The following is a 27,860-nucleotide window of genomic DNA, read 5'->3' as shown; positions in this document are numbered from 1 at the left end:
TCTTTCCTGGATAGGAAACTCACTGTCCTCAGCCTTGGTGGGAGAAGTGTTCCTCAGGGGGAAGCAGAGCTGGAATCAACTCACTTTGCTGATCTGCTGCTCTCAAACTTTTTCCCGGATAGGCTGCGTGGGCTAAGTGTTCCTCTTCTGGATACCGGCTGATGACTGCATCCTCTCTTTCGCTTGCTGGAGTTGATTCAGTCATATTTTATCCTTCAGCAAGCTGAGTATAGTATTTAGTGTTATCCTAAGTCCCATTATGTTCTTGAAATCATTTTAAATGTCCTTATCAGATGGAACAATAGTGTCTTCACTTAATAGACTCCAGTAGAATTGAAGTTGATTATGACTTTTGACATCTACGCTGATTTAGATACTTTGCAAAATAAGACTTGTAAAAGCAACATCTGAATGAAAATTTTGTGTAGTTAAATGTTCCAGTTAAACTTCCCAGCCTTTACAAATTTTCATTTATTACATCTTGAAAAATGGCAGCAATTAAGGACTCTATCCAAAAAATACAAGGAGCAAATGCCCAAAATAAAAAAACAAAAAACCAACCAAAGAAACCAACCCTATTTAGGGAATAAGTACTAGATAAACATTAAAAAAAAAAAAAAAAAAAAAAAAAAGAAAAAAGTACTCGTACATATAATCCAAAGCTCTTGCCCACAATGGGCTTCAACCAGCATCATATTACTGAGCACGATATTTTCATGTCATTTACTTATTTCTGCCGACAGGTGACACTTTTAATCTTTATTTCTTATCCATTCAAAAAAGAGTTTTTTAATAGAAGGCTTTATCATTACTTATCTTGTATACATATATCTTTTAATTTTCAAACCACAAACACTTATCTTTTTCAGTATAAATCCACTCTCTGCAAAGTACTCGGTGTTTATGCCTTCCCGGCATTGACAATGTTTCGGCAACTTCTGCCTGCTTCAGGGAAATGTGCTATATCTTTATTAAAGGCCAATGCACAGCTCACAAAACAATCAATGATAAGAAAGTATTTTATTCAAAAAGGTCCATTTAAGCTGTCCTCTTTCCATACCTGCTGTAATACTGAAGGCCTTAAGGACATAAGAAATTGCCATACTAGGTCAGACCAAGAGTCCATCAAGCCCAGCATCCTGTTTCCAACAGTGGCCAATCCAGGCTACAAGTACTTGGCAAGTACCCAAACACTAAGTAGATCCCATGCTACTGATAACTAGTAAATAATGGTTATTTTCTAAGTCAACGTGATTAATAGCTGGTAATGGACTTCTCCTCCAAGAACTTATTCAAATCTTTTTTAAACACAGCTATACTAACTGCACTAACCACATCCTGTGGCAACAAATTCCAGAGTTTAATTGTGCGCTGAGTGAAAAATAATTTTCTCTGATTAGTTTTAAATATGCTGCTTGCTAATTTCATGGAATGCCCCCTAGTCCTTCTATTATCCGAAAGAGTAAATAACCAATTCACATCTACCCGTTCTAGAGCTCTCATGATTTTAAAGACCTCTATCATATCCCCCCCTCAGCCATCTCTTCTCCAAGCTAAACAGCCCTAACATCTTTAGCCTTTATTTAATTTCTGGTTTTACCCTCACTTATCCACCTTGAAGGATCCTCTGTGCTTGTCCTATTCCTTATTTATTTATTTTTTATTTATATTCTACTTGTCAGACACTTTCAAAGATGATTACATTCAGGCCTTTTTAACTCTTATCTATTTTGTGTCAATGGGAAAAATACTTAGTAAATAGGGCCCTTTGTTTGCTTTGCCAGGTGCATTGGGAGGCTGTTCCATGCATCAGTCTCCTTTTTAACATAGTAAAGGATATAAAAACATAGAAAAGGGTGGGGGGGGCGCTCTTTCGCCGGCAAGGAAGATGGCCACATAGAGGAAATGCTCTGCTCCCGAGACGACATTTTTCATAGCAATACACCCTCAAAAGTAAGCGATTTTACTTAAAAACCAGCGATTCTGTTGTAAACCACGGTCAGGCACCTTTAGCTATGGCAGCAAGGAGGAAAACGCTGGATCTGAAGCAGTTTCAGTTCAGCAAACTGCCGCATGAGCTAGGAAGCGACCACGAGGCAGGGCCCGAGCAAGCCGTGGACACCGGGGGAGAGCTGCTACAGCAGGGAGCTGAACTCATCATTGGGGGAAGCCCTGAATGGGCGGAGGCCTCTACCCAGCTTAAAAATGATATCCGTGGCTTCTGCCGTCATTTCTATGTTTCTATCTCGCAATGGCAACTAGGAGACGTATGGAGGCAACGGAATCCGCATTCTAGAAGTTATACTTATTTCTCCCATGCCCACCAATTATATTCTAGGCTGGACTATTTTTTAATAGACTCACAAACTCAAAATCGGGTGACCGATGCTGGAATTGAACCCATTGGATGGTCCGATCACTTCCCCATCTGGATTCAATTGCATCTTAATACACAAGATCAGGGCCAAAAGTTCTGGCGGTTAAACGAAGGACTTCTTAAAGACTCCGGATTTGTCCAATCCCTGGGTACAAATTTGACAAAATACTTTCAAAATCACGCTAATGATTCAACCCCTCCCTGGACCGTATGGGAATGCTCCAAGGCAGTCGCTCGGGATATCCTTATCTCGCGTGCATCCTTTTGCAAGAAGGAAAATACTTACAGCGGAACTCTCTCAGCTTACAATGCAGCACATGCAGACCCAAGGCCCTACGCTCTTACAGAAAATAAATAGTTAGGGATGCAGTTAAGGCGTTGGATGACGACGCACTAGCTTTTCAATTGGAATTAACTAAGCAACAGTATTATGAAGGGGGTAAAAAGGCTGGTCGTTTGCCAGACGTTTAAAAGCGGTCCGTGCTCAAAATAGTATTACTAATATAAAAGATAGTGGGGGAAACCTCATTACTTCATCTGAGGGGATTAGAAAATGCTTTACCGAATTCTATGGTCAATTATATAGTAGAGAGGAGGACATTGTAGGAAGCAAGATAGATAACTATTTCAGGGACTTACCCTTGCAGACTATTACAGCAGAACAAGCAGCTTATTTAGACGGCCCTGTTCTATTATCTGAGGTGCAACAGGCGATTAAAGCCCTGAAACCGGGTAAGGCCCTGGGATTGGATGGTCTGACCGGCTGCTACCTTAAAAAGTTGTCTCATGTAGTGGCAGAACCGCTTACTGAGATGCTTAACTCTCTTAGGGGCACGGACTCATTGGCTAACCACGCCAATGTAACGGGTATTACAGTCTTGGCTAAACCAGGCAGGGATCCAAATCACTGTGGGTCATATCGTCCAGTCTCGCTCATCAATCTAGATCTTAAGATTTTAGCGTGAATCTTGGCAGAACAGTTAAAAGGCATTATTCCCACATTAGTGCATAATCAGGTAGGGTTCATACCCTCTCGCATGGCCAGCAATAACATAGATTTGATAGATTGGGTCCACCATCAACAGATACCTGCAGCACTCCTTGTCATTGACGCAGAGAAGGCTTTTGACCTTGTGCACTGGCCTTTTCTGTTTCAGGTACTTGATAAAATGCATTTTGGTGTGTTTTTCCAAAATTGGATTCATAAACTATACGAGTGATTGCAGGCTAGAGTGAAAGTTAATGGTGGATATGGCCCACTGCTTGATATACTACGGGGTATACGCCAGCACTGCCCCCTTTCGCCCATGCTTTTTGCATTCTTTCTAGAACCTTTTGCACTGACGGTCCGACGGACGGGAACTATTACTGGAGTGCAGCTTGAGCATCTGCATTTTAAACTTTCGTTATTTGCGGATGACATTCTTTTCACACTGACCAACCCTGAGGTTTCACTGAAGGGTGTTATGAGTGCTTTGGAGCGTTTTCATCGGGTGTCGGGGTTCAAGGTGAACCTAGAAAAGACGGAACTTGACTGTTATGAACATCACCAAGGCATTTCCCTTTCGCTTGGCAAAAACTTCTCTTAAATACTTGGGGGTTCAAATTGGCTCGCATAATTCTCAATTATATTCCCTTGATTACACCCCGCTTTGGAAAAAGATAGATAAAGATCTGCACAACTGGTCTAGGGAGTATTTTTCCTGGATGGGGAGGCTAGCGATTATTAAAATGGTTGTTTTACCCAGATTGCTTTACTTCTTCTCCACTATACCAATTTTTCTATCTAGCGCCATTTTAAAACAATGGCAAACAAAAATTTATGGATTTATCTGGTGGAAGAGACTGCCTAGGGTGGCCAGAACATCTTTATTTCTGCCTAAACTAGCAGGGGGCTTGGGGGCACCAAATATAATTTGGTATTATGCCGCGGCACAATTACAATTCCTAGTAGATTTATATAATAAGGTTGATATCAAACAATGGGTACATTTGGAACAGGTGCAGGTGGGTCCTATGCCTCTACAAGCAATCCCGTGGCAACCCAAATCCACTTGGAAACCATTAGCATATCTGACATCAGCCTTGAGTACTACCTTAAGGTTGTGGAAGATCTGGAAGGCTAAATTAGTAGGGCCCTCTGATTACCATCATATGTCTCGCTTATTTCATAATGCCACCTTTCGGGGGGGCATAGGTAATCCTCAATTTGCCACTTGGGAAGAGCAGGGGATTCTCACTTTTGGACATGTTATTATTGGGACCACTATCCGCGAATATGAGGCGCTGCATCTACCTGGGCCTCCTGGTCTCAGACAAATAATAGCCTTTGCTCATGTTCGTCATTTTGTACTTATGCTACTACAAGCTAATAAGGTTCATTCCGCAAAAACACTTTTTGAAAATTATTGTGAGCACTCAGGTAAAATGAAGGGTATTATTTCCAAAATATAGAAATTGCTGAATAATCACACTCCTTATTCTGCAGCCCATATACAGGTTTGGCAAAGAGAACTGGGGGAGGAATTAGGACATGAAGAATGGAACTTAATATTCTTCCAGATATCCAAAGTGTCAATTGCCGCCAATATACAAGAACAATGTTTTAAAATTCTATATTTATTTATTTATTTTTAATTTTTATATACCGATGTTCCTGTATACAATACATATCGCACCGGTTAACATGGAACTGAACTGTCGCCTCTAGGGCGGAATACATTGGAACAAGTTGAAAAGAACTTACAGGGAGACAAATGGACTACAATAAAAAACACGATTAGCTAAAATAAAGTACAAACTCAAAACATATGTACAGTGGGATAGATGGACCGGAGTTTATATAGGTGGCATTTGACGCCAGACAAACTTCATAGAATGATCCCTGCTATCTCCAGTTGGTGTTGGAGGGCCTGTGGAAACACAGCCACATACTTACATATTTGGTGGCAATGTCCAAAAGCGGCCTTGTTTTGGAAAGGGATTTATGATTGGCTGGCAAGTGTGGTTATGGGAATTGGCACTATGGATCCTAAATGTTTTTTACTCAATGTACCATTAGACAAGCCTTCCAAACATGCAAGTAAATTCTGTATACAAGTCTTTGTGGCAGCTAGGGGGGAATTAGCTAATGCTTGGAAATCGCCAGACATGCCACCTTTGGCAGTAGTCCTCCATAGATTTATTTATTTATAATTTTTATATACCGACATTCAATCAGAGATATCACATCGGTTTACATTCAGGTACTATAAGTGTTTCCCTATCCCCAGTGGACTTACAATCTAAGTTTTGTACCTGAGGCAATGGAGGGTAAAGTGACTTGCCCAAGGTTGCTAAGGGCCATATTTAGTTGGTTACTTAGAGGGTGAAGGAGGTTAATTTGAGTGTTGGTTTCAGTATACATTGGATTTTTTATACAGTGGTTATATAACATAGGGATTATATACCCAGGTTTATACACACAGGCTTGTCAGTCAAGGATTATATACAAGGATTATATATATACATGCCTAGGATAATACAAGAGTTATCCATATAAATGCCGTGGTTAAGTAGCAGAGGGTGAAAGACAGGATCAGTAGCATTTCCGAGGGAGGGAGTAAAAGGATGGCGAGCGAGAGGGAAATTATATGCATGATGAGGGGAGGGAATTGAGGTGGGGGAGGGGAGAGGAGGATGAGGCTTCATCTTGGGGTGTGGCTAAGGAAGTCTAAGAGAAAGCTTGTTTAAACAGCCAGGTTTTTAGTTTGTTTTTTTTTTTAAAGTTTGAGTATAATGTTCCAGGCATAGATCTGGGGGCATGGAGTTCCATAATTTAGGGCCCGCTAAGGAGAAGGCCCGTTCCTTGGTGGATGTGAGGTGGAATAGCTTGGGAGATGGTGTGTGGATGGATCCTTTGTAGGCGGACCTGGTGGGTCTGTTAGATGTACTGTAATGCAGAGCGCCATTTAGACAGTGCGAGTGATGGTTGTGCAGGGACTTGTGGATGATACTGAGGCTCTTGTGGATTATTCTGAAGTGGATAGGGAGTCAGTGTAGGTCTTTGAGGATGGGCGTAATGTGATCCATTTTTTGGGTATTGGTGAGGATTCTGGCTGCTGTGTTCTGGAGCATTTGTAGAGGTTTAGTGGTGTTCTTAGGGAGGCCCAGAAGGAGGGAGTTGCAGTAATCTATTTTTGAGAACAGTGTGGTTTGGAGGACAGCCCGGAAGTCGTTGAAGTGTAGGAGGGGTTTTAATTTCTTCAGCACTTGCAGTTTAAAGAAGCCATCTTTTATAGTAGTGTTAATAAATTTTTTTAGGTTCCACTGATAATCCAGGGTGACGCCAAGGTCCTTTACTTGTTAGGCGGTCGATGTAGTTGGGGGTGGGGGTGGAGGGATGGTTTTAATCAGGGGAGATAATGAGAAGTTTTGTTTTTGCTGGGTTGAGAGCAAGATTGAAGTTGGTAAGGAGTAGGTTAATCGAGTTGAGATAGAGGTCCCAGGTCTTAAGCGCATTGGTAATGGACTCGGGGATGAGGATTTGGACATCATCTGCATATATGTAGCGGGTAAGGCCTAGATTAGAGAGAAATTGGCAGAGGGGGAAGGAGGTAAATGTTGAAGAGTGTAGGGGAGAGCGATGACCCTTGAGGGACTCCTCGGGTGAGGTATACGGGAGTGGATTCTTCATTGCCAATTCTGACCTTATAGTGTCTCTTGTTGAGGAAGGACTGGAACCAGCGGTGCCTATTTCTATGAGGCGATTTAGGATTATATAATCATTACCATATGGCTCGGCTTACTGCTATAAAACATGACAACATAAAGGCATTTAAAAATATATGGGAGCCTATGACACTATGGTTGCGAGCCCAGGGACACACCTCTCTTGGGACATAAAGCTAATCTTTGGATTTGATGCAGCTCTTCAGTACAGTACGGACCTGGTATATTATTAACAGTGACACACAAGAAGGAGTACAAAAACCGAGGTTGTATACTTTATTTTATTTTTTTATGTTTATCATATATTATCTCTATTATCTGTTTCAATACGAAGTGGTGACCTGGCGAGGAGGGAATGGAGAATTTTATACATAAAATATTACATGGAAAAATTATACATATTTTGTTGTTTTTAGACATTAACCACAATAAACATAGCATCATTTTATAAGCATATTGAGTTTTAAGTTGTGAGGATCTGATTACTATTATTGTTATTGGAAAGTTCTTCACGATATTTGTACATTTAATGTCTCTTAATGATTGTGTGTATTTTATGCTATGTTTTTATACAATATGGGGTGGATTTTAAAAGGCCCGCGCACGTAAATTCTTCCAGATTTACGCGCGCAGGGCCCTCGCGCGCCTATTTTGCATAGGCCGCCGACGCGCGTAAGTCCCGGGGCTTCCTGTCAGGGGCGTGGCGGGGGCGTGGCGGGATGGCGCGGCGTTTAGGGGGCGGGGCGTGGCGTTTCGGGGGCGACGACATGGGCGTGGTTTCGGCCCGGGGGCGTGGCCGCGGCCTCCGGAACAGCCCCTGGGACTGGACCACGGAGCGGGGCAGCCGGCCGATGCGCGCAAAGTTAAGGGGGGGGTTAGGTGGGGGGAGGGCGAAGGAAAGTTCCCTCCGAGGCCGCTCTGAAATCGGAGCGGCCTCGGAGGGAACAGGCAGCGCGCGCTGGGCTTGGCGCGCGCAGGTTGCACAAATGTGCACCCCCTTGCGCGCGCCGACCCCGGATTTTATAAGATACGCGCGGTTACGCGCGTATCTTATAAAATCCAGCGTACTTTTGTTTGCGCCTGCTGCGCGAACAAAAGTACGCGCTCGCGCAAGTATTTAAAATCTGCCCCTATATGTATTACAAATAAAAAAAAAAAAAAAAAAAAAAACAAACCAAAAAAACAGAAAAGTGACTGCAGAAAAAGATCATATGGTCTCTCTAGTCTACCCATTCACAGCAGCTACTCAGCTCCAAAATATCTACCACTCCCTCAGAGATTCTCTGTGCTTATCCTATGCTTTTTGAATTCATATAATGTCCTTGTCTCCAGCACATCCACTGGAAGTCTGATCCATGTTTCTACCACATTCTCTATAAATAAATATTTTTTTTAATTACTCCTGAGTCTACTTCTTTCCTCCTCATCCCATGAACCCTCATTCTGGAGCCTCCTTTCCATTGAAAAAGGCCCTGTACGTGGAAACCTTGGAGGTATTTAAATGTCTATCTTATCTCCCCTATCCCACCTTTCCTCTAGGGCAGCGATTCTCAACCGGTGTGTCGCGACACACCAGTGTGTCACCAAGCACTGGCAGGAGTGTCGTGTGCTACTGGTCTCCCGCTGTTCTTTCCTCCTCTTCCTTCACCGAGCGAGAGACTGACAATCTTCCACTGCTGCTGTTGCTGCTCGGGCTCGGATAGGAACGGCAACAGTGTTAGTGGAGGCTGGCAATTGCGGCTGGCCTTTTCTTTTTTGTCGCACCTGCCCCTGTGGCCCGGAACAGGAAATGATATGCAGTGGGTTGCTCGGGAAGAAGAAAGCCATGCCGCATTGTTCAAAAAATGGAAAGCAGAACCAAATAATGAAGAGAGGCAAGAACATAAATAATAGCAAGTTAGATGTAAAACAGTAGTTAGGCCAAGAGAGACTTTGAGAAAAAGCTTGCCAGTGAGGGAAAAAACTAATAATAAAATCTTGAAGTATATTTGAAGCAAAAACTCTGTGAGAGAGTTAGTTGGACAGCTGGATGACCAAGGGGCAAAAGGGGTGCTCAGGGAGGGCAAGGAAATAGAAAAAATAAATTAATATTTTGCTTCTGTCTTTATGGAGGAGGATATTGGGAACATACACCTGAACTATTCTTTAATAGTTAAGATTCTGAGCAACTAAAACAAGTATCTGTAACAATGGAGGATGTAATAGATCAAATTAACAAACTAAAGAGTAGCAAATCACCAGGACCGGATGGCATCCACCCCAAATTTCTAAAAGAACTAAAACATGAAAATGCTAATGTGTTACTACGGTAGTTATCTGTATCCCATCATTTAAAATAGCCATGGTTCCTGAAGACTGGAAGGTGGCCGATGTGACACTGATTTTTAACTGCCACTCTGTGCAGGCGGTATACCCCCTTTTGTATGAAGAAATATTTCCTTGTATGACATCAGACTCCCTGCTTCATGAGAGTTCTGAAACACTGAAAGGTCTGTTTTGCATCATCATTCTAAAATGCTAGAAACAATAGATACACCTTTTCAAGTGAGATCTTTGAACTTCTTTCTTCCAGCACCTGGCTATAGCATGCCATTGGTCTCAGAGAGCAGCAGTCATCGGTGATGTCATTCAAGTCTACAGTGGGAGTCACGGGAGGACCATTATCTTCTGCGAAACAAAGAAGGAAGCCAATGAGCTCTCTCTCCATTCTGCTATAAAGCAGGTGGGTATACTTGTGTTGGCAAGCACAGCTGTAAAAATATTAAAGCATTTTAATGCTGCTCACACAGTTAATTGATTTGTGTTGAAGGCGTGGTCCTGCCTATTGTGATTCTGTTGTGCCAACGTATAGGGGCTCTTGGAGATTATGGGGAAGATGGGTCACAGCCATTACAGAAATACATATGTAGATCCTGTAAAATGAAACTGGAAACAGTTACACATATTGCCTATGGGTGCAACTTGCTAATGTCAGAAGGTCTGTATAGAGATAGGCGTAGCTCATCTACTGGAAACTGTGTAAACAGTAACATTGCTGTAGTAGAAAAACATTGGGATTACAATGTCAATGTCATTGATATCAAGGTAAGACTTCTCATTCTTGATGTACTGATCGCCGCCATGTTTCAATGTTTATAATAAATATAGAGTGTGCCCACTTTACCCTGACATGGTTCAGTGTTTCGAACAACCTTGTTCTTCTTCAGGGTGCAGTCACTTTATTTATGAATAACATAAATTGTATTATTCAAATAGAATGTATTTTGTTCTGTAGAAACTATATGCGCACACTCGGCTTTTTTCCAGCCATTCGCCATTCATCGTGTGTCAAGTGTCACAGGCATTGATGCCATACTGTTACCACCTACCTCTCAAGTATTTAAATTGGATATTTCATTCAAGTCAGCGAGCACCAATCTATTTCATTACTTATACCATGTGGATGTACTGTATTGCAGTGAAAAATCCATTCCCTGTACGTACCAGGATCAGTCCAGACTGCTGGGTTATGCCTTCCCTCCAGCAGATGGAGTCAGAGAAAAGCTGAAAAGCACCCCCTAGATATACCGGTGTGCCACCTGTGATCCCTCAGTATTTTCTCTGATTCCAGCAGATTGAGAGGCATAACCTGCGGTCCTGGTCTTGGCAAATTTATTCCCTGAATTACAGGTTCTTTTGGTTCCTTGGCACTGCCACTGTCTAGATCAATTGGTTTCGTCTATTAGTTAAAACAACAAAAAAAAAAGTAGTTTTCTTTCTTGTTCTGTTCTTCCCTATTCGTACAGTCAGGTTGATAAGGCAGGCTTCGGTTCTTTCTATTAGGTTCAGACAATTTTCTAAGGCAGGCTGATGTCCTTCCAGTATCTACACCATTTCAGTATGGACCTATAATCGCCTGTTCACACATGTGGTCATTACTCCAGGTTCAATGTCCAATTGGCCCTTCTGCCTCAGAACAATTCTGAATCGGCAAATAAGTGTGTACCAATAAATCATGAATGCTCCTCCGTCTTGTATATGCTATGAATTGTGCCTGTGAAAAAGATGGATTACTTCTGTAGGAATGGCCAACATTTAAATATATATATAGTTGTTCGTAACACAGTATCCTCTTTCATGATTGTAATATCCAACTAAGAGAAGGTATAAAAATAATACGCCATTGGAAAGACTAAATTCCTATCTTTGATGTTTAACCATGTAATAAAACTCATAAGATTTCCACAGGAAAAGAAATGTCTATATAATGAACCCAAAGATGTACATGTTCAGATACTGGCGCAGTGAATAAAATGCTCTCTTCAAAAGTTGCCATATTTAAATTGGCCAGATCTGGAGCCATGGTAGTCCCCAGGCAGTGCTGTGAATTTGTTTAAAGAAAGTAACATCAAACCAAACCAGAAGTAATTCTTAGAGAGAGCTATTTCTGCCATAGTGAAAGTAAACTCTGTGGGGACCCTGTGTTGCTGCGGTTGGGTGTTTTAAGATGTCATTAATCACGCGCAGTGCCTCGTGTTGGGGGATACAGTTTATTGTATTCATAGACAACACCCTCAAGAACAAGGTGCACTAGAAATTTTATTATAAAAATTGTAACAGGGCAGCGATCAGTACATCAAGAATGAGATAAATCTTACCTTGATATTAATCTAGATATAACTGACATTGTTTTGAACTTTCTATATTTTATCTGCAACAACAATCTTTTCTAAAAAAAAAAAAAAGTTATAAGATGATTAAGCATAAAATGGAGAAAAGATTATGTGAAAACCATTTCTTGATGCCTGTTATGTTGGTCACACAATTTATTATTACATCATTTTGCTCATTTGAGGTGGGGAGGCTCATCATATAGAGTATATCCACCCTTTTGCTTCTTTACTTTCAAAGAAGGAAGAAAAGTGATTGTCTCTGTAATGGTAGGGCTCGAGCTAATTAGGTCTGACCTATCTAAAGCAGTGGTTGTTTCTCCAAGTCTGTTTTAAGGAATCAAAAGATAAAGTGATGCAAGATGAAATAAATACTGGGGAGAAAATAGACATGAGTGTGAACTTTCTTTAAAGAATCAAGATCCTAGTAAAGAGAGACAAGATGATTTAGAAAACAGAGGCGTTCCAGTATTAGAAATCTAGGATGAAGGACCTCAGAACACCAGCAGTATTGTGGCAGACCTCTATAGAAGAGTTTCTCAATCAGCATGCTGCAGCACACTAGCGTACCATGGGGGAACCTCAGGTGTATCTTGAAATCTTGGCTGCCTCTAGGGGGAAGACAGGGACAGGTCACAGCTGCTGCTTTCCCCATCCTATTGGCAGGAGGAGTCGGCGAGTAGCATACCTTACATGTGGCTGCTGCTGCTACCACCACCTACTCTGCCAGTTTTGTTTTGAAGTTAGAACCGTGTAGGGGGCCCCAGTCTCGTGAGACCGGCTGGCCCACACAGTTCTGACTTCAGAGGAGAGGAGGCGGCAGCAGGTAGCAAGCACTGCTCGCTGGATTCCTCTTGTTGGTTGGAGGCTATCCTGGGTGGTGGGTGGGAAGGGGGAGTAAAAGTGATGCCAAGGGGAGGGGTGGGAGGGAAGGTTGTGGAAAGTGGTGATGCCAGGGAGGTAGGAGGGAAAATAGTGCTAATGGAGAAGAGGGAAAAGAAGATGGTGCTGATGTCAGGGGGTGAGGTGGGAAAGAAAGATAGAGAAAATGGTGTTGCCAGATGGGTGGGGGAAGGGAAGGTGATGGTGCACCATGACAAAATGAACCCAGTGCTGGCTGTTCCGTGACATATAAATAAGATTGAGAATTACTGCTGTATAGGTTCATTATGGGAGAGGAAATTGCAGACCTGTTTCTGGTGATTTGCAAAATATTTGGTACCAGAAGACGGAGGATGGGCCATTGTGATACAAGTTTTTAAAGAGGACTCCAAGGGTTATTGGGGAAACTAGACCAGTGAGACCGATATCTGGGCCGGGAAAATGGTAGAAGTTATTCTTAAAAACAAAATTACCACATAAATAGACATGGTTTAACGGGAGAAAGTCAACATGTTTTTAGCAAAGGGAAGATCTTGCCTTACCAATTTGCTAGATTTCTTTTTGAGGATGTGGATAAAGGTTGATTATAGTACAAGGGTGGGCAACTCTGGTCCTGGAGAGCCACAAATGGGCATGGTTTTCAGGATATCCACAATGAATATGCATGAGAGAGATTTGCATGCATTACCTCCATTGTATGCAATACCTCCATTGTATGCAAATCTGATAGATGTAGTGTACTTGGATTTTCAGAATGCATTTAACAGAGTCCCTCATGAGACTTCTCAGGAAATTGGGAGGTCATGGGATCAGAGACTGTTTTGTATTGGTAACTGAGTAAAAGGAAACAGAGAACCCCGCATTTATAGTTCAAATGGTAAAAAAGACACCTTAGTTACCCCCTTACTTGCTACAGGGGGCAATGAAAGTTTGTCAGTGGTAACTCCAGAAATGGAGGGGAAAATTACTATGCCAAATACCCAGTTATCAGGCTCATTAACCCGCCCAGCACTAGTGACACTAGAAACGTTATGGGATTTGATGGCAGGCATGTCGACCAATATTAAAGATTTGGAAAGGAAAATGGATGTACTTAATGGGAAATATGAACAGGAACACCTAGAGACACAAAAGCAGATAAAAGATACCAATGAAAGAGTAAAATGTTTGGAAGATCAGGGAAAAAAAGTATTAGAGTTTAATGCTGCTGTGGTGAAAGATAGGGCTGCCATTAGTAGGAGAATAGAGATGTTGGAAAATAACACAAAAAGGTTCAACTTAAGATTTTTAAATTTCCCCAGAATTGTTGGGGAAGAACCCATAATATCTTTAAAGAAATTTTTTGTTGAACAATTAGGGTTTACCTTAGAGCGGTCTCCTACTATTAATAACTGTTACTTTCTCCCCATGAGAAATGAATTGCCTAGAGTAGAAAATTTCCAAGGAGACCTCACTAATTTTTTGGAGGACTCCACAGCAAATATAATAAGTTGGGGAACCTTGTTGGTCACCTTTTATGCCACCACAGATATTAATATTATAATGAAAAAATACTTTAGCAAATATCCAATTACCTACTATGAAAAATGTATTAAAATTTTCCCTGATTTAGCTCCCTCTACTCAGTTGAGACGCAAAGCTTTCTTGGCATTTCGTCAGGAGGTAATTTCGTTAGGTTATTCCTATTTACTACGCTATCCGTGTAAATGTATAATACAAAAACAAGAGAATACATATATATTTTTTGTTCCTGACCAATTAAAAATGTTCTTGGATCAAGCTAGAGTGCCGACCTCAACCCCACTTTCTAGTTAATATAATGAAAGAAAAGGTATAGGATATGCAAATTATCTTTAAAAATTTGTTTCTTGATAAATGCTCCTAAGTGTTTGAATAATAACCCTCCACTATGATTGATAAAAATAATGTGGTGGTTAAATGTGTTTTACTTATTAGTAAGTGTTAAATATATTGCATTAACCATACATTGTCATTTCAGCAACTATGTAATGGGAAATGTGTATTATATAGTGAAAAGTGATAAATAAAGAATTAAAAAAAAAAAAAAAAGATCACAATGGATCCAAACCATTCAACCACTACATTATCCAATTCAAGTGACCCACCAACTAAGATCATTTCTACTTTGGTGGACAAACATGGACAACTTGCGCAAGGGCCTACCTTTTCAGCAACCAGTCCCACAGATAACGTTAACTACAGATGCATCCACCTTGGGTTGGGGAGCTCACATAGACAATCTCCAAACACAAGGGACTTGGACAACACTTGAAGCAACATTTCAAATAAATTTCCTAGAGCTTCGAGCTATACGTTATGCGCTACATGCGTTCAAGGACTGCCTTTCACACAAGACTGTTCTAATCCAAACGGACAACACAGTAGCCATGTGGTACATCAACAAACAGGGAGGTACGGGCTCGTATCTCCTTTGTGAAGAAGCTGCACAGATTTGGGCCTGGGCCCTAACACACTCAATGTTTCTCCGGGCCACTTATCTGGCAGGCAATCAAAATGTACTAGCGGATCGCCTCAGTCGTCAATTCCAACCACACAAATGGTCCCTAGATCCCTCAGTAGTTACCAGGATCTTTCAACGTTGGGGTCAACTGACAATAGACCTCTTTCCGTCACATCTGAATCACAAAGTGGACATATTCTGTTTTCTACACAAACAGAAGAACCAGCCAGCCAAGAACGCCTTTGCTCGTCCTTGGAACTCAGGCTTTCTATACGTGTATCCTCCAATACCGCTCATAACCAAAACTCTAGTGAAGCTACAACAGGACAAAGGGTCCATGATACTCATAGCCCCATATTGGCCTCGACAAGTATGGTTTCCCACACTTCTAGACCTCTCGATCAGGGATCCAATTCGTCTGGGAGTAGCTCCCACTCTAATAACTCAGGATCAGGGTCGGTTGCGCCATCCCAACCTTCAATCCCTATCCCTGACAGCATGGATGTTGAAAGCTTGATCTTACAACCACTCAATCTTCCAACCACGGTATCTCAAGTGCTTCTAGCTTCACGTAAACCTTCCACACATAAGAACTATTCTTTGAAATGGAAACTGTTTACTTTGTGGTATAGGCAGAAATAAATTGACCCTTTTGCTTGCTCCACTACTTCTCTACTAGAGTACTTATACCACCTTTCAGACTCTGGTCTCCAGACTTCGTCCGTAAGGGTACATTTAAGTGCAATCTCAGCCTACCATGACAAGGTAGGAGATGCACCTATTTTCACTCAACCTCTTGTCAGTAGGTTTATGAGAGGTTTAACACATCTAAAAGCACCAATTCGGCCACCAGTCATAGAATGGGACCTGAATCTGGTCTCAACAAGACTCATGCGTTCCCCTTTTGAACCCATAGATTCATGTGATTTTAAATTTCTCATATGGAAGACTATCTTCCTCATAGCCATTACATCAGCTAGAAGGGTTAGTGAGTTACAAGCACTTGTCACGTACTCACCCTATACAAAGTTCCTACATGACAGAGTGGTTCTCCGTACTCATCCAAAATTCCTTCCCAAAATAGTAACGGAATTCCACTTGTACCAATCCATAGTTTTACCCACATTCTTTCCAAGGCCTCATTCCCATCCAGGAGAGACAGCCTTACATACCTTGGACTGTAAGCGTGCGCTAGCATTTTATATAAAGCGCACTGCGGTCCACAGAAAATCCACTCAACTTTTTGTATCTTATGATCCAAACAAACCAGGAAAAGCAGTGGGTAAACATACTATATCCAATTGGCTAGCAGATTGCATGCAGTTTTGCTACGAAAAAGCAGGCCTTCCTCTCCAAGGGCGAGTAAAGGCACATTCAGTAAGGGCAATGTGAACCTCAGTAGCACACTATCGTTCAGTGCCAATTCTTGACATATGTAAAGTAGCAACATGGAGTTCTCTTCACACCTTTGCAGCTCATTACTGTTTGGACAAGCAAGGACGACAAGAATTCAGCCTATGGACAATCTGTCTTAAAGAACTTGTTTCCAGTTTAATCCCAACTCCTTCTACATCCAATCTGCTGTGATCTTCGGCTGACTCATTTTCAACAATACTTCAGTGTTACTTCACTACAAAATGACTCAGCCTCTAGCTTGCTAATCACCCATATGTGAGGACTAGCATCCTGCTTGTCCTGGGATAAAGCAAAATTGCTTACCTTGTAATAGGTGTTATCCCAGGACAGCAGGATGTAGTCCTCACAGAACCCACCCGCCACCCCGCGGAGTTGGGGCTCATACCTTTTATTATTTTATTTTTTGCTAAAGCTTATTGCTGCATGCGAGACTGAAGAGAGACACCTGTGGCAGAGAATATCATGGCATGCTGGGCATGCTCAGTGGCCTCACAGGGCCAGTCAAAAGTTTCTAGAAACTTTGACAGATTTCCCGCGCTAGGGCTCCGTTACTGACGTCACCCATATGTGAGGACTACATCCTGCTGTCCTGGGATAACACCCATTACAAGGTAAGCAATTTTGCTTGCCTGGAGATCCTGAAGACCCTTATTGAGGGAAATAAGTAACAAAAGTCCAGAGAATCCTGTGCGGACCATGCATGGTCTGAAGTTCAGCCTAAGAGAAGGAAAATCTCCAGAACATGAGAGATGAGGGAAAAGAAATAGCAATTTGATCATTCTCTGAAAAGGAATTTCTCACTCAGGTGGAATAACACAGCATCTAGATCTCTAAACTTACTCTTGAAGCTCAGCTTGGCCTGAGAAATGCCTGGGATTTGGGGTTTTTTTGTTTTTTTTGTCCACTGTCAGACACCAGTCGATTGTTTCAGCAATACTTGCCTCAGGGGAGACCCATAAATGCTGGAATGCTCAAGTTCTTGTAGTCTTGCTGAACAGAGCTGTATTGGTCACACATCTTACAAACTTGCTTATGAAAAATGCTGGGAAATAAAGCCAGTGGCAGATTCCTCTTCTGCAAGACCAACTTCTGATGTGTCTCTACTGTTTTCAAGTTTCCAGGCCAAGAATCAAATTTAACATTTGAATCAGGATGGTGCTGTGCTTTTACCTGTGGGGCATATTTATGGAGCAGTTCAGGGGAGCATTAACTTGTTCTTTTTGGGATTTGTAAAGGAAGACAAATAGCTATCCACATGGGTAGAAAAGGTTAGCAAATATGACTCTCTTCAACCCAGGTAAAAGCATGTACAGGTATCCAAAGGACGCATGCTTTTAGTAGGACTGCGAAGAGGCATTCTCAAGAGGCATGTTTAGGTTTGAGGGGTGGAAACTGAAGTACACGTAGTGTTACCCCACTCAGCCACACGTACAAAGAGCAAGCTTAACGTGTGCAGGCAGTGCCAGCATGTGCACCATACGCTCATTTTTAAAGAGAGCACATCCGCTTACTTTTTCTTTGAAAATCAGTGCAAAGCATGCACTTAATGGTGTTTCTCTAAAGGTGAAAAGCTAAACAAATCAGCATAGAAAAATACGTAATACTCTTTAAATGAAATAGGTTTTAGTAACATCAAGTCAACATAGGTCTCGGCTTAAACTGAGTAGCTACGATGGGATACCTCTCCATGCTGACATATTGCAGTAATCCATTTCTTTTTCAGTATTTGAAACTGCTAGCGATTTTAAGATGTTTCTTGCTATGTGTAGGAAATGGCTTTTTAACCAAGATACCTTGTGAAGAGTAATTCTGCTGCTGATCTTGTTGCAGGATGCCCAGTCTTTGCATGGCGACATTCCACAGAAACAAAGAGAGGTCACATTGAAAGGTTTTAGAAATGGCTCTTTTGAAGTCCTGGTTGCAACTAACGTGGCTGCACGTGGCCTGGATATTCCGGAGGTTGATCTGGTCGTACAGTGCTCACCACCAAAGGTACTTCAGAGTGCTGATTTTTAAGTCAACAACTCTCATTAGTTCAACACATTTGTTTGAGGGGTGAGCTATATCCTCCCCTAACAATAAAAAAAAAATTAGAAAATAACCTGTAGTACACAACAGGTTTTTTTTGGCTGTGAATGTGTCCACTGTGATAGAATCCAGAGATGGGAGTGACTTGAGAGAGATTCTGAGAACCAGATGATCTATGATGAGCTTTCTAGAGGGGGATTGGAAGCAGTTATAATGGATCCCTTGAGAAGCAAGAAGGGGTGGCTCATAATAGGATCCAGTGGGTGTGAGTGGCCTGTGATAGATCTTGCTAAGGAAAAAACATTTAACTTTCTTTCAGGATGTGGAGTCTTATATCCATCGCTCTGGACGGACTGGTCGGGCTGGACGCACTGGGATCTGCATCTGCTTTTATCAGCGTAAAGAAATAGATCAGCTAAGATATGTGGAACAGAGAGCGGTAACTCATCTACTTTTTTTTTTTTTTTTTGTATTCTGTGTGTGTACAAATCTGAGGTCTATATACTAAAATATATTAATGCACATTTTTTTATGTGCATTAGGGCAGGCTGTTCGTGGTATTTACTAAAGAGCTTTATTTTTACAGTACAACAAAACCACCATTCCCTGTACGTACCCAGATCAGTCCAGACAGTGGGTTGTGTCCCACTTCCAGCAGATGGAGTCAGAGAAAAGCTTGAAGGGCGCCCTCTCACAACTTGGTGCGCCCTCTGCGTCCCTTCAGTATTTCTCTGATTCCAGCAGATGAAGGTTTGTCTATTGCCCCCTATCTTCAGGGGGGAGTTTGCCTGAGGGACTGTCATTACTACCTCGCCACCACCTGGGAGGGTGGGGCATGGGGCAAACTGGATTTTATTATTCAGATTGCTTGAATAATAAAAGCCAGTGAGATTGAAGCTCACCATAATATAAAAATGCACTTGCAGCATACCTTTTACATTTTTTGAGCAAAATATGCCCAGCAGTGGCCAAGTCTGAGCTGCTTCATGTGTATAAATAGCCCTTTCCTTGGCTCTTCTTGCCAAGCAGGTCTCCCCGCCCATCCTTTGGGCAGGCAGAGAGAGAAAAAGGCCTTCTGTGGCTCCTGTAAGGAGGAAGGGAGGCCTTCAGCCCTAATGTTGAATACCAAGTGTCTATAATCAGTAAAAATTGTTACATTCTCCCCTATAATGTGGACTCTTAGGTGGGTACTCTAACCCAGGCAAACAAAGGATATTTCTGCTAGTTTATATAATATTCCGAGTTTTTCTTTTCCTTTCAGGGAATTACATTTAAACGTGTTGGTGTTCCAACCGCGTCAGAAATAATTAAAGCTTCCAGCAAAGATGCTATCAGGTAAAGGCAATACTTATCCCTACCACATTATACAGCAAACTACCCCGGGCAAGGGCAGAGGTGGAAAGTTATTTGGAAAACTTGGGTGCAAACCAGGGACAGAGATAGTTTTTGGGTTTTTTTTTTTTGCCAACCCTAGGCACTTTTGGTGCTGATGGGTCCCCTGCCCTCCAGTCCCCGCAAGATCAAACAGGATGCAAAAGGTCTACACTTTTTCCTGCAACAGCTGAGGGATAGATTCTGTGGCAAGAATAAAAAAAATTCTGAAGCACATTAGCAAACATTTCTATCCTTCATAATTACATTATAAAAATAGTTTTCTAAACTTATTTGTCTGCATCTCTCTATTAAAAAAAAAAAAATTCTAGGGCTCCAGGTGAGCATTGTTGTGCGTCTGCTTATGCAAACACATAGCGAATCTCACTTGGAGCTGTTGGGGGGAGGGGCTGCCACCATAGGTTTCAGGTAGCAAGGCAGGAGCAGTGGGACAGCACCGCAGAGCTGGAAGGTTAGTGGGGTTTCCCAGGCCCCCCCCAGTGGAAAAGAAAGAAAGGAGAGGTGGTGGCGGCAGGGCTGGTGGCATTTTCCCAGGCTCCACCATTAGCCCGAACAAGAGGGGGAATTGGAAGTAGGAGATTGAAAGGAAAGAAATGAGGGTTACCCGGGTCTCACCAGCATTCGGAGGCAGCCCAAGGGTGGTGGTGGGGGGAGGAGGAAAGGATGGGAAGGGAGTGAGGAGGAGAGGATTGAATTTGGGAGTGTGAGTAAGGAATGCCAGAGAAGGGTGGGAAAGGGGGGTGTGAGAAAGAGGGGGAAAGAGGGCATGTTCACACAATCCTCACAACTTCAAACCCCACTACTACCCTCCTCACACACACACACATACCTACTCCCAGTCCCACTCGCACACAGCTGATAAACCATGCCCCCCGTGCTCACAGACACACGTCTGTGCCTCCCCACTAACATGCTCCTACAAGGTCGGAGACACCCCCCACACACACATACGCTGCCCCTCTGCATATATACACGCACCCTTCTGCAGTAGCACCAGGCAGAATGCACTAGCAAGCAGAGCAGAGTGGGAACATTCACGCCTAGTCTTCTTGGTTGCTTCTTCCGCAAGCTTCTCTTTTAGAAAGGTAGCTTGTGTAGGGGGACGAGGAGCAATTTCAGGGACTAAGTATGAGCTCTCACTCCATCCCCATGCTGTTCACCTGCATTAGAATTCTATCTACCATAGTTCAGTAGTGGGAAAGGAAAGATCAGTCTGGATGGGAAGAAAAGCAAACTTGCGAGGGGAGAAGGGAATTTAGAAAGATAAACGGAGGGTCAGAAGAATGTGGAGGGGTTGATGAATATAAGGGCTAGATAAAAACCTGGGAAAAAGAGGGAGATGGAGAAAGTGCAAGGGGGTAGATAGATGATCACGTGAAATCAAGCAGGTGATGGGGGGGGGAAAGGGACTTTGACTTGATTGTGTGTATGTCTGTTGGATGTATATGTGAGAGTGGAAGGCTGTGTTTGTATGTGTTAAGAGAGGGATCTTGTGTGTGAGAGAGAGGCTTGTGGTTAGGTATGTGGGAGAGACTGCCCAAGATGTGTATGCTAATTTCAAATACCACCCCGTCATGTGATAAAACTGCTATTAAAATTATTCAGTATCATCATTCAACCAATTTTCCTAAATGGGAAGGAAGTTTGTGGTCCATCGTTAACCGAAATCTGTATAGAACGGGAGAGAACCCCAATAAAAATGGTGCAACTTCAGTTATAGAAAAAAAACCCTCCTCCTCCTTATCCATAGAAACTCCCTGTGGAGAGCAGAACTAGGTGTCATCTCAGAAAAGGAACACAATCTTCCTCCATTATAAAGCACTTTGTGATGTAAATCCCTACCCCAAAAAAAGGGGAACAAGAGAATACCATCACAAATGAAGGGTGACTGATAAGCCCAGTGCTGATCCCACACCACCGACAATGCCCACCCCCCCCGTGCTCACAGACACACGTCTGTGCCTCCCCACTAACATTGCTCCTACATGTTGTGTTTTTATTGTGTAGATATTTGGACTCTGTGCCTCCAGCTGCCATTGAACATTTTAAGAAGTCCGCAGAGCACCTGATCGAGGAAAAGGGGGCCGTGGAAGCACTGGCAGCAGCACTAGCTCACATCTCAGGAGCCACTTCTTTAGAACAGCGATCCTTGCTCAACTCTGATGCGGTAAGGGTTGATGGGTCCTTCTGTGGCACTTTAACTAAACTAAATGAAAGCACTTTTTTCTTGCATTTTATTCCTTCTGTGTTCAGGCTTGTGGGTAAGGCTATGTGCTAATCGGTGGAGGCCTTTGAATAGCTCTCAGTCTTCTTTATCTTAAATACCTACGGTACCTGAATGTTATCTGCTTTGAAGTGCTGAAAAAAGTGCGAAAAGCGGAATATACAAATCTAAATAAATAAAAAAATAGAAATATGAATATTATGTCCTTGCCTCAGATTCCATATTATGTTTGGGTTGGGATAAATTGGACTATGACTGTTCCTTGATAAGTGATCTGTTTTGAAACTTCAAACTACTGCTAAAGCCAGATCCATTCATTTTAGACATGGGAATGGTATGTGCAGAACTTTCCTTATCCTCACCAATCTGCTACATTTTTTTTTGAGGGCGTGAATAAACATATGGATAAAGCTGAGCCAGTTGAGATCATGTATCTGGATTTCCAGGAAGCATTTGACAAAGTCCCTGATGAGACTTCTAGGGAAATTAAAAAGTCATGGTACACAGGCAGTATCCTATTGTGAATTGTGAACTGGTTAAAAGATAAAAAAAAAAAAAAAGAGAGTAGGGCTAAATGGTAAACGTTTCCAATGGAGGAAGGTGAATAGTACCCAGGGATCTATTCTGGGACCACTGCTTTTTAATATATTTATAAATGACCTGAAAATGGGAATAATGATTGAGGTGATCAATTCTGCAGATCACACAAAATTATTCATAGTTGTTAAATTACAAGAGGTTTGTGAGAAATTGCACAAAAGACCTTGCAAAACTGGAAGACTGGGCATGCAAATGAAATGTGGACAAGTGATGCACTTAAGGAAGAGCAACCCAAATTATAGCCACACAATGCAAAATTCTACACTACAGCCATTATTCAGGAAAAGGATCTAGGCATCATTGTTGATAACATATTGAAAGCTGCTCGGTGTCAGCTGCAGCCAAGAAAGCAAACAATGCTAGAAATTATAAGGAAAGGAGAATAAAACAGAGAATATCATAATGCCTCTGTATCACTCCATGAAGCAATCTCATCTTGAGTATTGTGTGCATTTCGGGTCACCACATCTCAAAGATATAGCAGAATTAGAAAAGGTACAGAGAAGGGCGACCAAAATGATAAAGGGGATGGAACGATTCCCTATGAGGAAAGGCTGAAGAGGTTAGGACTTTGGAGAAGAGTCGGCTGAGGGGAGATATGATAGAGGTCTATAAAATAACGAGTGGAGTGGAATTAGGTAATTGTGAATCTTTTTACTCTTTCAAAGAATACAAAGTCTAGGGGACACACAATGAGGTTACTAGGTGATACATTTAAAACTAAGAGAAAATATTTTTTTACTCAACACATAATTAAGCTCTGCCAAAGGATGTGGTGAAAGCTATTAGTGTAGCTGCATTTAAAAAAAGGCTTGGACAAGTTCCTGGAGGAAAAGTCCATAAACCATTAAGGTGGAGTTGTAGAAATCCACTGCTTATTCTTGGGATAAGAAACTTGGAATCTATCAACCCCTTGGGATTCTGTCAGGTACTTGTGACCTGGCTTGGCCACTGCTGGAAATAGGATTCTGGGCTTGATGGACCTTTGGTCTGACCCAGTATGGCAAATCTTAGGTACTTATGTAATTGTCCCTATTTAGTAAGTAATGGTAGATAAAGACCAGTTGAACAATCAACTTTGAACAGACTGAACTCTCTGTATGGTGTTCTACCACTTTGGTTAGATGAGCACATAAATTCCCATTGCCTAAATCATCAGCACTACTTATTTGCCCACTTGATCTCGCAACCCATTTCCTACAATGATCCAAAATATGTTCTCCTTTCATTTCTTCCATCTTGTACTCCACATCAGCTCTTTAACACTGTGCTCTGTCTCTGTCCCAAGCTCTTTTTAAGTTTGTCATGACTTTGGTTACCACTACTTCTGTTGATAAACTCTTCCAGGCATCCACCACCATCTCAATAAAGAAGCATTTTCCCTTATTTCTTTGTATACATCATGAACTCTTGTCCTTAAATTTCTTCTTCTATGGAAGATTTCACCTTCTTTATCTCATTGAAGCTTGTCAAATATTTAAGCTTCTATCATGTCTACCCATGCCTTTTTTCCCTCCAGCAAGTATGTTTTGAGCATCTTAAGCCTTTCTTTGAAGGGTTTGTAGCCCTTTTCTGAATCTCCTCTGAATGTCCAGAACTGAACATGTTCCCTGTACGTACCCGGATCAGTCCAGACTTCCCTCCAGCAGATGTTGGTTTAATACATTGACTGGCTACTTTGAGGCCATCTGAGATAACTCTTAAATTTTTCTTGTTTGATAGTTTCCATGTCTTGTCTTTTTAAATATGTGGTTAATAGATTTTTGCATCACAAATGCACGATTTTACACTTGTTCTCATTAAAATTAATTTGCCAAACCCTTGACCTTCTTGCACTTTTCAAGTCCCCTAACATTTTTCCACCCTTTCTGACATGTCTACTCTGTTGCAGATTTTAGTATTGTCACAGTGCTTCATGACACCCATTCAGGGTTAACTCTGTGGACACTTAGAGGGTCCCGCTAAGCATGGCTCAGGTCTGCTTGCAGCTGTGCAAATGCCCCTACACAGACAACCTCCCACTTGCCATTGGACAAGTCCCCATCCACAAGCTATCTCTTGATGGTTTCTAGGGGCATTGAGACCCCACACAACCCAAGGGTCCCATAGTTCCTAGAAATGCACCCACAAACCAAATACAGAAAATAACTGAAATTATAAATCAATCCAGGACACACAGAGCTAACAAACTAAAAAAGGTTATTGACAAAAAGCAGGAACAACGAATAGAGAAAAGATTTAATTTGAAAATAGTAACAGGTAAAAAAATGACAATTGGTTAACCACCCTAGATCTCAAAGATGCGCAAATCCATACTTGCACTCCTTTCTTACTCTCTCTGAAATGATGGAATCAACCACCCATCAGTCCAGACAGTGGAGACAGACCAAAACTGAAAGGGTATCCTATATCAGGACAGAGCCTACCCTGCAGCCCTTCAGTATTTGTCTGTCTCCAGCAGATGCAGGCAGCTCACCCTGCGGTTCCCTTTCCTTATTACTTTACCTTTACCCTGTGGGGTTTATATCTCTCTATTTGACAAGATCAAGCAAGTATTATTCTTCTTTGTAAATTTTGAAAAAAAAAAAAGTTTGCTGAAGCTCTGTCATTTTAGGAGACAGCGCTGTCTCCTTGCTCTTGAGGAGCCTAGGGGGGCTTGCCCCTTGAGTTACTCAGCCTAGACTCCCTTCCCGGTGACCTGGGTATTTGGGGTGATACTGGTGGTCCAGTCACTCCCCCTATATAGCTGCCTTGACCCCGGGACGTTTAATTCCCCGGCTGGATTAACAGGGAAGTTCATTCCCCTGTATTAAAAAAATAAATAAGTTCAAAAGGAAAGATAATATAAATCGGCAGCTTGCTTTTTACCTCTGAGTCAGAGAAGGGGGAGCATACAGGGTTCGTTCGCCTTGACTCGCTCCTCAGGGCAGCACTGCTCAGCTGTTTCCCCTGCCTCGCGGTGATTTTTCCTGTCAGTCATGCCGCGTTCTTATCTTTGTTTAGCCTGCGGGGAGCCTGCCTTGCGGCTCTCCCGCAATGGGCTTTGTTCCGGGGGTCTGCCGGGTGGGAAGGGTCCCTCTGCGGCACAGACTCAGCCAGTGACTAGGGGGCAGTCCTCTCGCCACATGGCCAGGCCGTTCCCGACTCGGCAAACCGCGGGAACGGCAGCCATTTTAGGTATCGGTGCAGCTCCCAATTCGGGGCTGCAGGAGGGAGAGGAGCCAGATTTTCACATTTCTCCTCCCGATTTAAGCCCTGTGCCCCCTCCGGATGAGGTCCCCGATCCTCCCCCCTCCGGAAAATCCTGGCCACGTTTTTCATCTGACTTTGTGCTGTTACTGCACAAATCTTATTTGGCTAGCCTGCAAGAGGAGGAGGAACCCCCCAGGTCCTCCCCCCGCTAAAATCCCACGGATGCCCACCCCGCTTGCTCCTGCAGCGCCGGATGCGCAAGGCTCCGTTAGGGTTGGGGTAGTGCTGGGGGTTCCCCCCACCGGATGTGCCTCAGCCACCCGCGGCTCCAGACCAGGATCCGGATGCGGATTTGTCATTGCCGGCACCCCCTCTAGAGGGGGATGACCCCCAAGTGCTCCGCTTGTTTCAAAGGGAGGAGCTGGAGCCGCTCATTCCCTTCATCCTACAGGAGATGGGGATTGTAGTCCCTCTGGAGGATACAGTTACAGCCACGATGCCAGCTCACGTGGACCTGGTTCTGGCGGGACTCAGGGCACCTCCACACACCTTTCCGTCCATCCCATGCACAAGCTGCTGCTCCTTCGGGAATGGGAAGCTCCCAAGATGGGACAACGAGTGGGTAGAGCTATGGACAAGCTCTATCCTCTTCTCGAGGATTGCCTGTAAATGCTTAAAATTCCCAAGGTGGATTCTTCCGTATCTGTCACCAAGCACACTATCCCGGTGGTGGGAGCCCCAGCTTTGAAGGATGTCCAGGACCGCAAACTTGAATTTTATCTCAAGCATATCTTTGAAGTCTTGGCCTTAGGAGTCCGGGCGATGATCTGCAGCAGTCTCATGCAGCGGGCAAGTCTTAGGTGGGTCCAACAATTGTTCAGCACCGAGGACCTCCTGTCTGCAGAGGTGGAGCAGGCTGAATGACTGGAGGGTGCTGTGGCATATGGAGCGGATGCTCTCTATGACTTACTCTGCGTACAGGCCAAAGCGATGGTTTCGGCAGTGTCAGCCAGTTGTCTCCTCTGGCTGCGCAATTGATCGGCGGATTCTTCTTTCAAGTCTGTTGGGCACACTTCCTTTCAAGGGTAAGTTGCTCTTTGGCGAGGACATGGAACAGCTTATTAAATCTTTGGGTGAGAACAAGATCCATAAGCTGCCGGAGGACCGCCCTAAACAGACTAGGTCCTTCTTCCCTATGCGTTCCCGTTTCAGAGGTCAGCAGAGGTATAACAGGGCGCGGGGTTCCTTTCCTAGGGGGACCACTTCCAGGTCCCAGTCCTGGGCAAATTCCTTTCGGGGCCGCTGTACCTTCCAAGATGGTAACCCACAACACTCAACCACAAAGCCCTCCTCCCAATGAGATCCGGCTGACCCATTCCTCCGTTCCAAACTTAGCTGGACGTCTCTCCCTGTTTCTAGAGGAATGGGTCAAAATCACGTCGGACCAGTGGGTCCTCGAGGTGATAGAGAGAGGTTATGCATTAGAGTTTGCTCGAGATCTGCCGAAAGCGGGCTGCCGTCTGCCAGACTCTTGCCAGGCTCCAGGGACTAGGAGCCATAGCCCCAGACCCGGTGGAGGAACAAGGTGCCGGCCAGTATTCCATCTACTTCGTTGTGCCGAAAAAGGACAGTTCCTTCCGTCCAATCTTAGACCTCAAGAGAGTCAACTGAGCCCTCCGGATACCCCATTTTCGAATGGAAACCCTGAGGGCGTGACAGCGGCAGTTCGCTCGGGCAAATATCTGGCTTCCCTCGACTTGACGGAGGCTTACCTACACATCCCTATCCGATGCGAGCATCAGAAGTATCTTCGCTTCAACATTCTGGGCCAACACTTCCAGTTCTGAGTTCTACCCTTCGGTCTCGCCACCGCGCCGCACACCTTTACAAAGGTCATGGTGGTGGTGG

At 43.2% G+C, this 27,860-nt stretch overlaps 1 protein-coding gene across 2 annotated transcripts in view; it reads left to right on the top strand.

Moving 5' to 3' along the window:
* DDX21 (DExD-box helicase 21) overlaps window positions 1–27,860 on the top strand; it is a 156,898-nt gene that overhangs the window by 69,447 nt on the left and 59,591 nt on the right. For both annotated transcript variants that reach the window (XM_029609157.1, XM_029609156.1), the window contains exons 8-12: window positions 9,660–9,809; window positions 18,347–18,508; window positions 18,864–18,983; window positions 19,806–19,879; window positions 21,944–22,103. In XM_029609157.1, coding sequence (XP_029465017.1) covers window positions 9,660–9,809; window positions 18,347–18,508; window positions 18,864–18,983; window positions 19,806–19,879; window positions 21,944–22,103 — 666 coding nt within the window. The remainder of the gene's footprint in view (window positions 1–9,659; window positions 9,810–18,346; window positions 18,509–18,863; window positions 18,984–19,805; window positions 19,880–21,943; window positions 22,104–27,860) is intronic.

Source organism: Rhinatrema bivittatum, chromosome 7, assembly GCF_901001135.1.
Source record: "Rhinatrema bivittatum chromosome 7, aRhiBiv1.1, whole genome shotgun sequence".
In the NCBI taxonomy this organism is placed as follows: domain Eukaryota; kingdom Metazoa; phylum Chordata; class Amphibia; order Gymnophiona; family Rhinatrematidae; genus Rhinatrema; species Rhinatrema bivittatum.
This window is presented reverse-complemented; position numbering and strand designations above follow the sequence as displayed.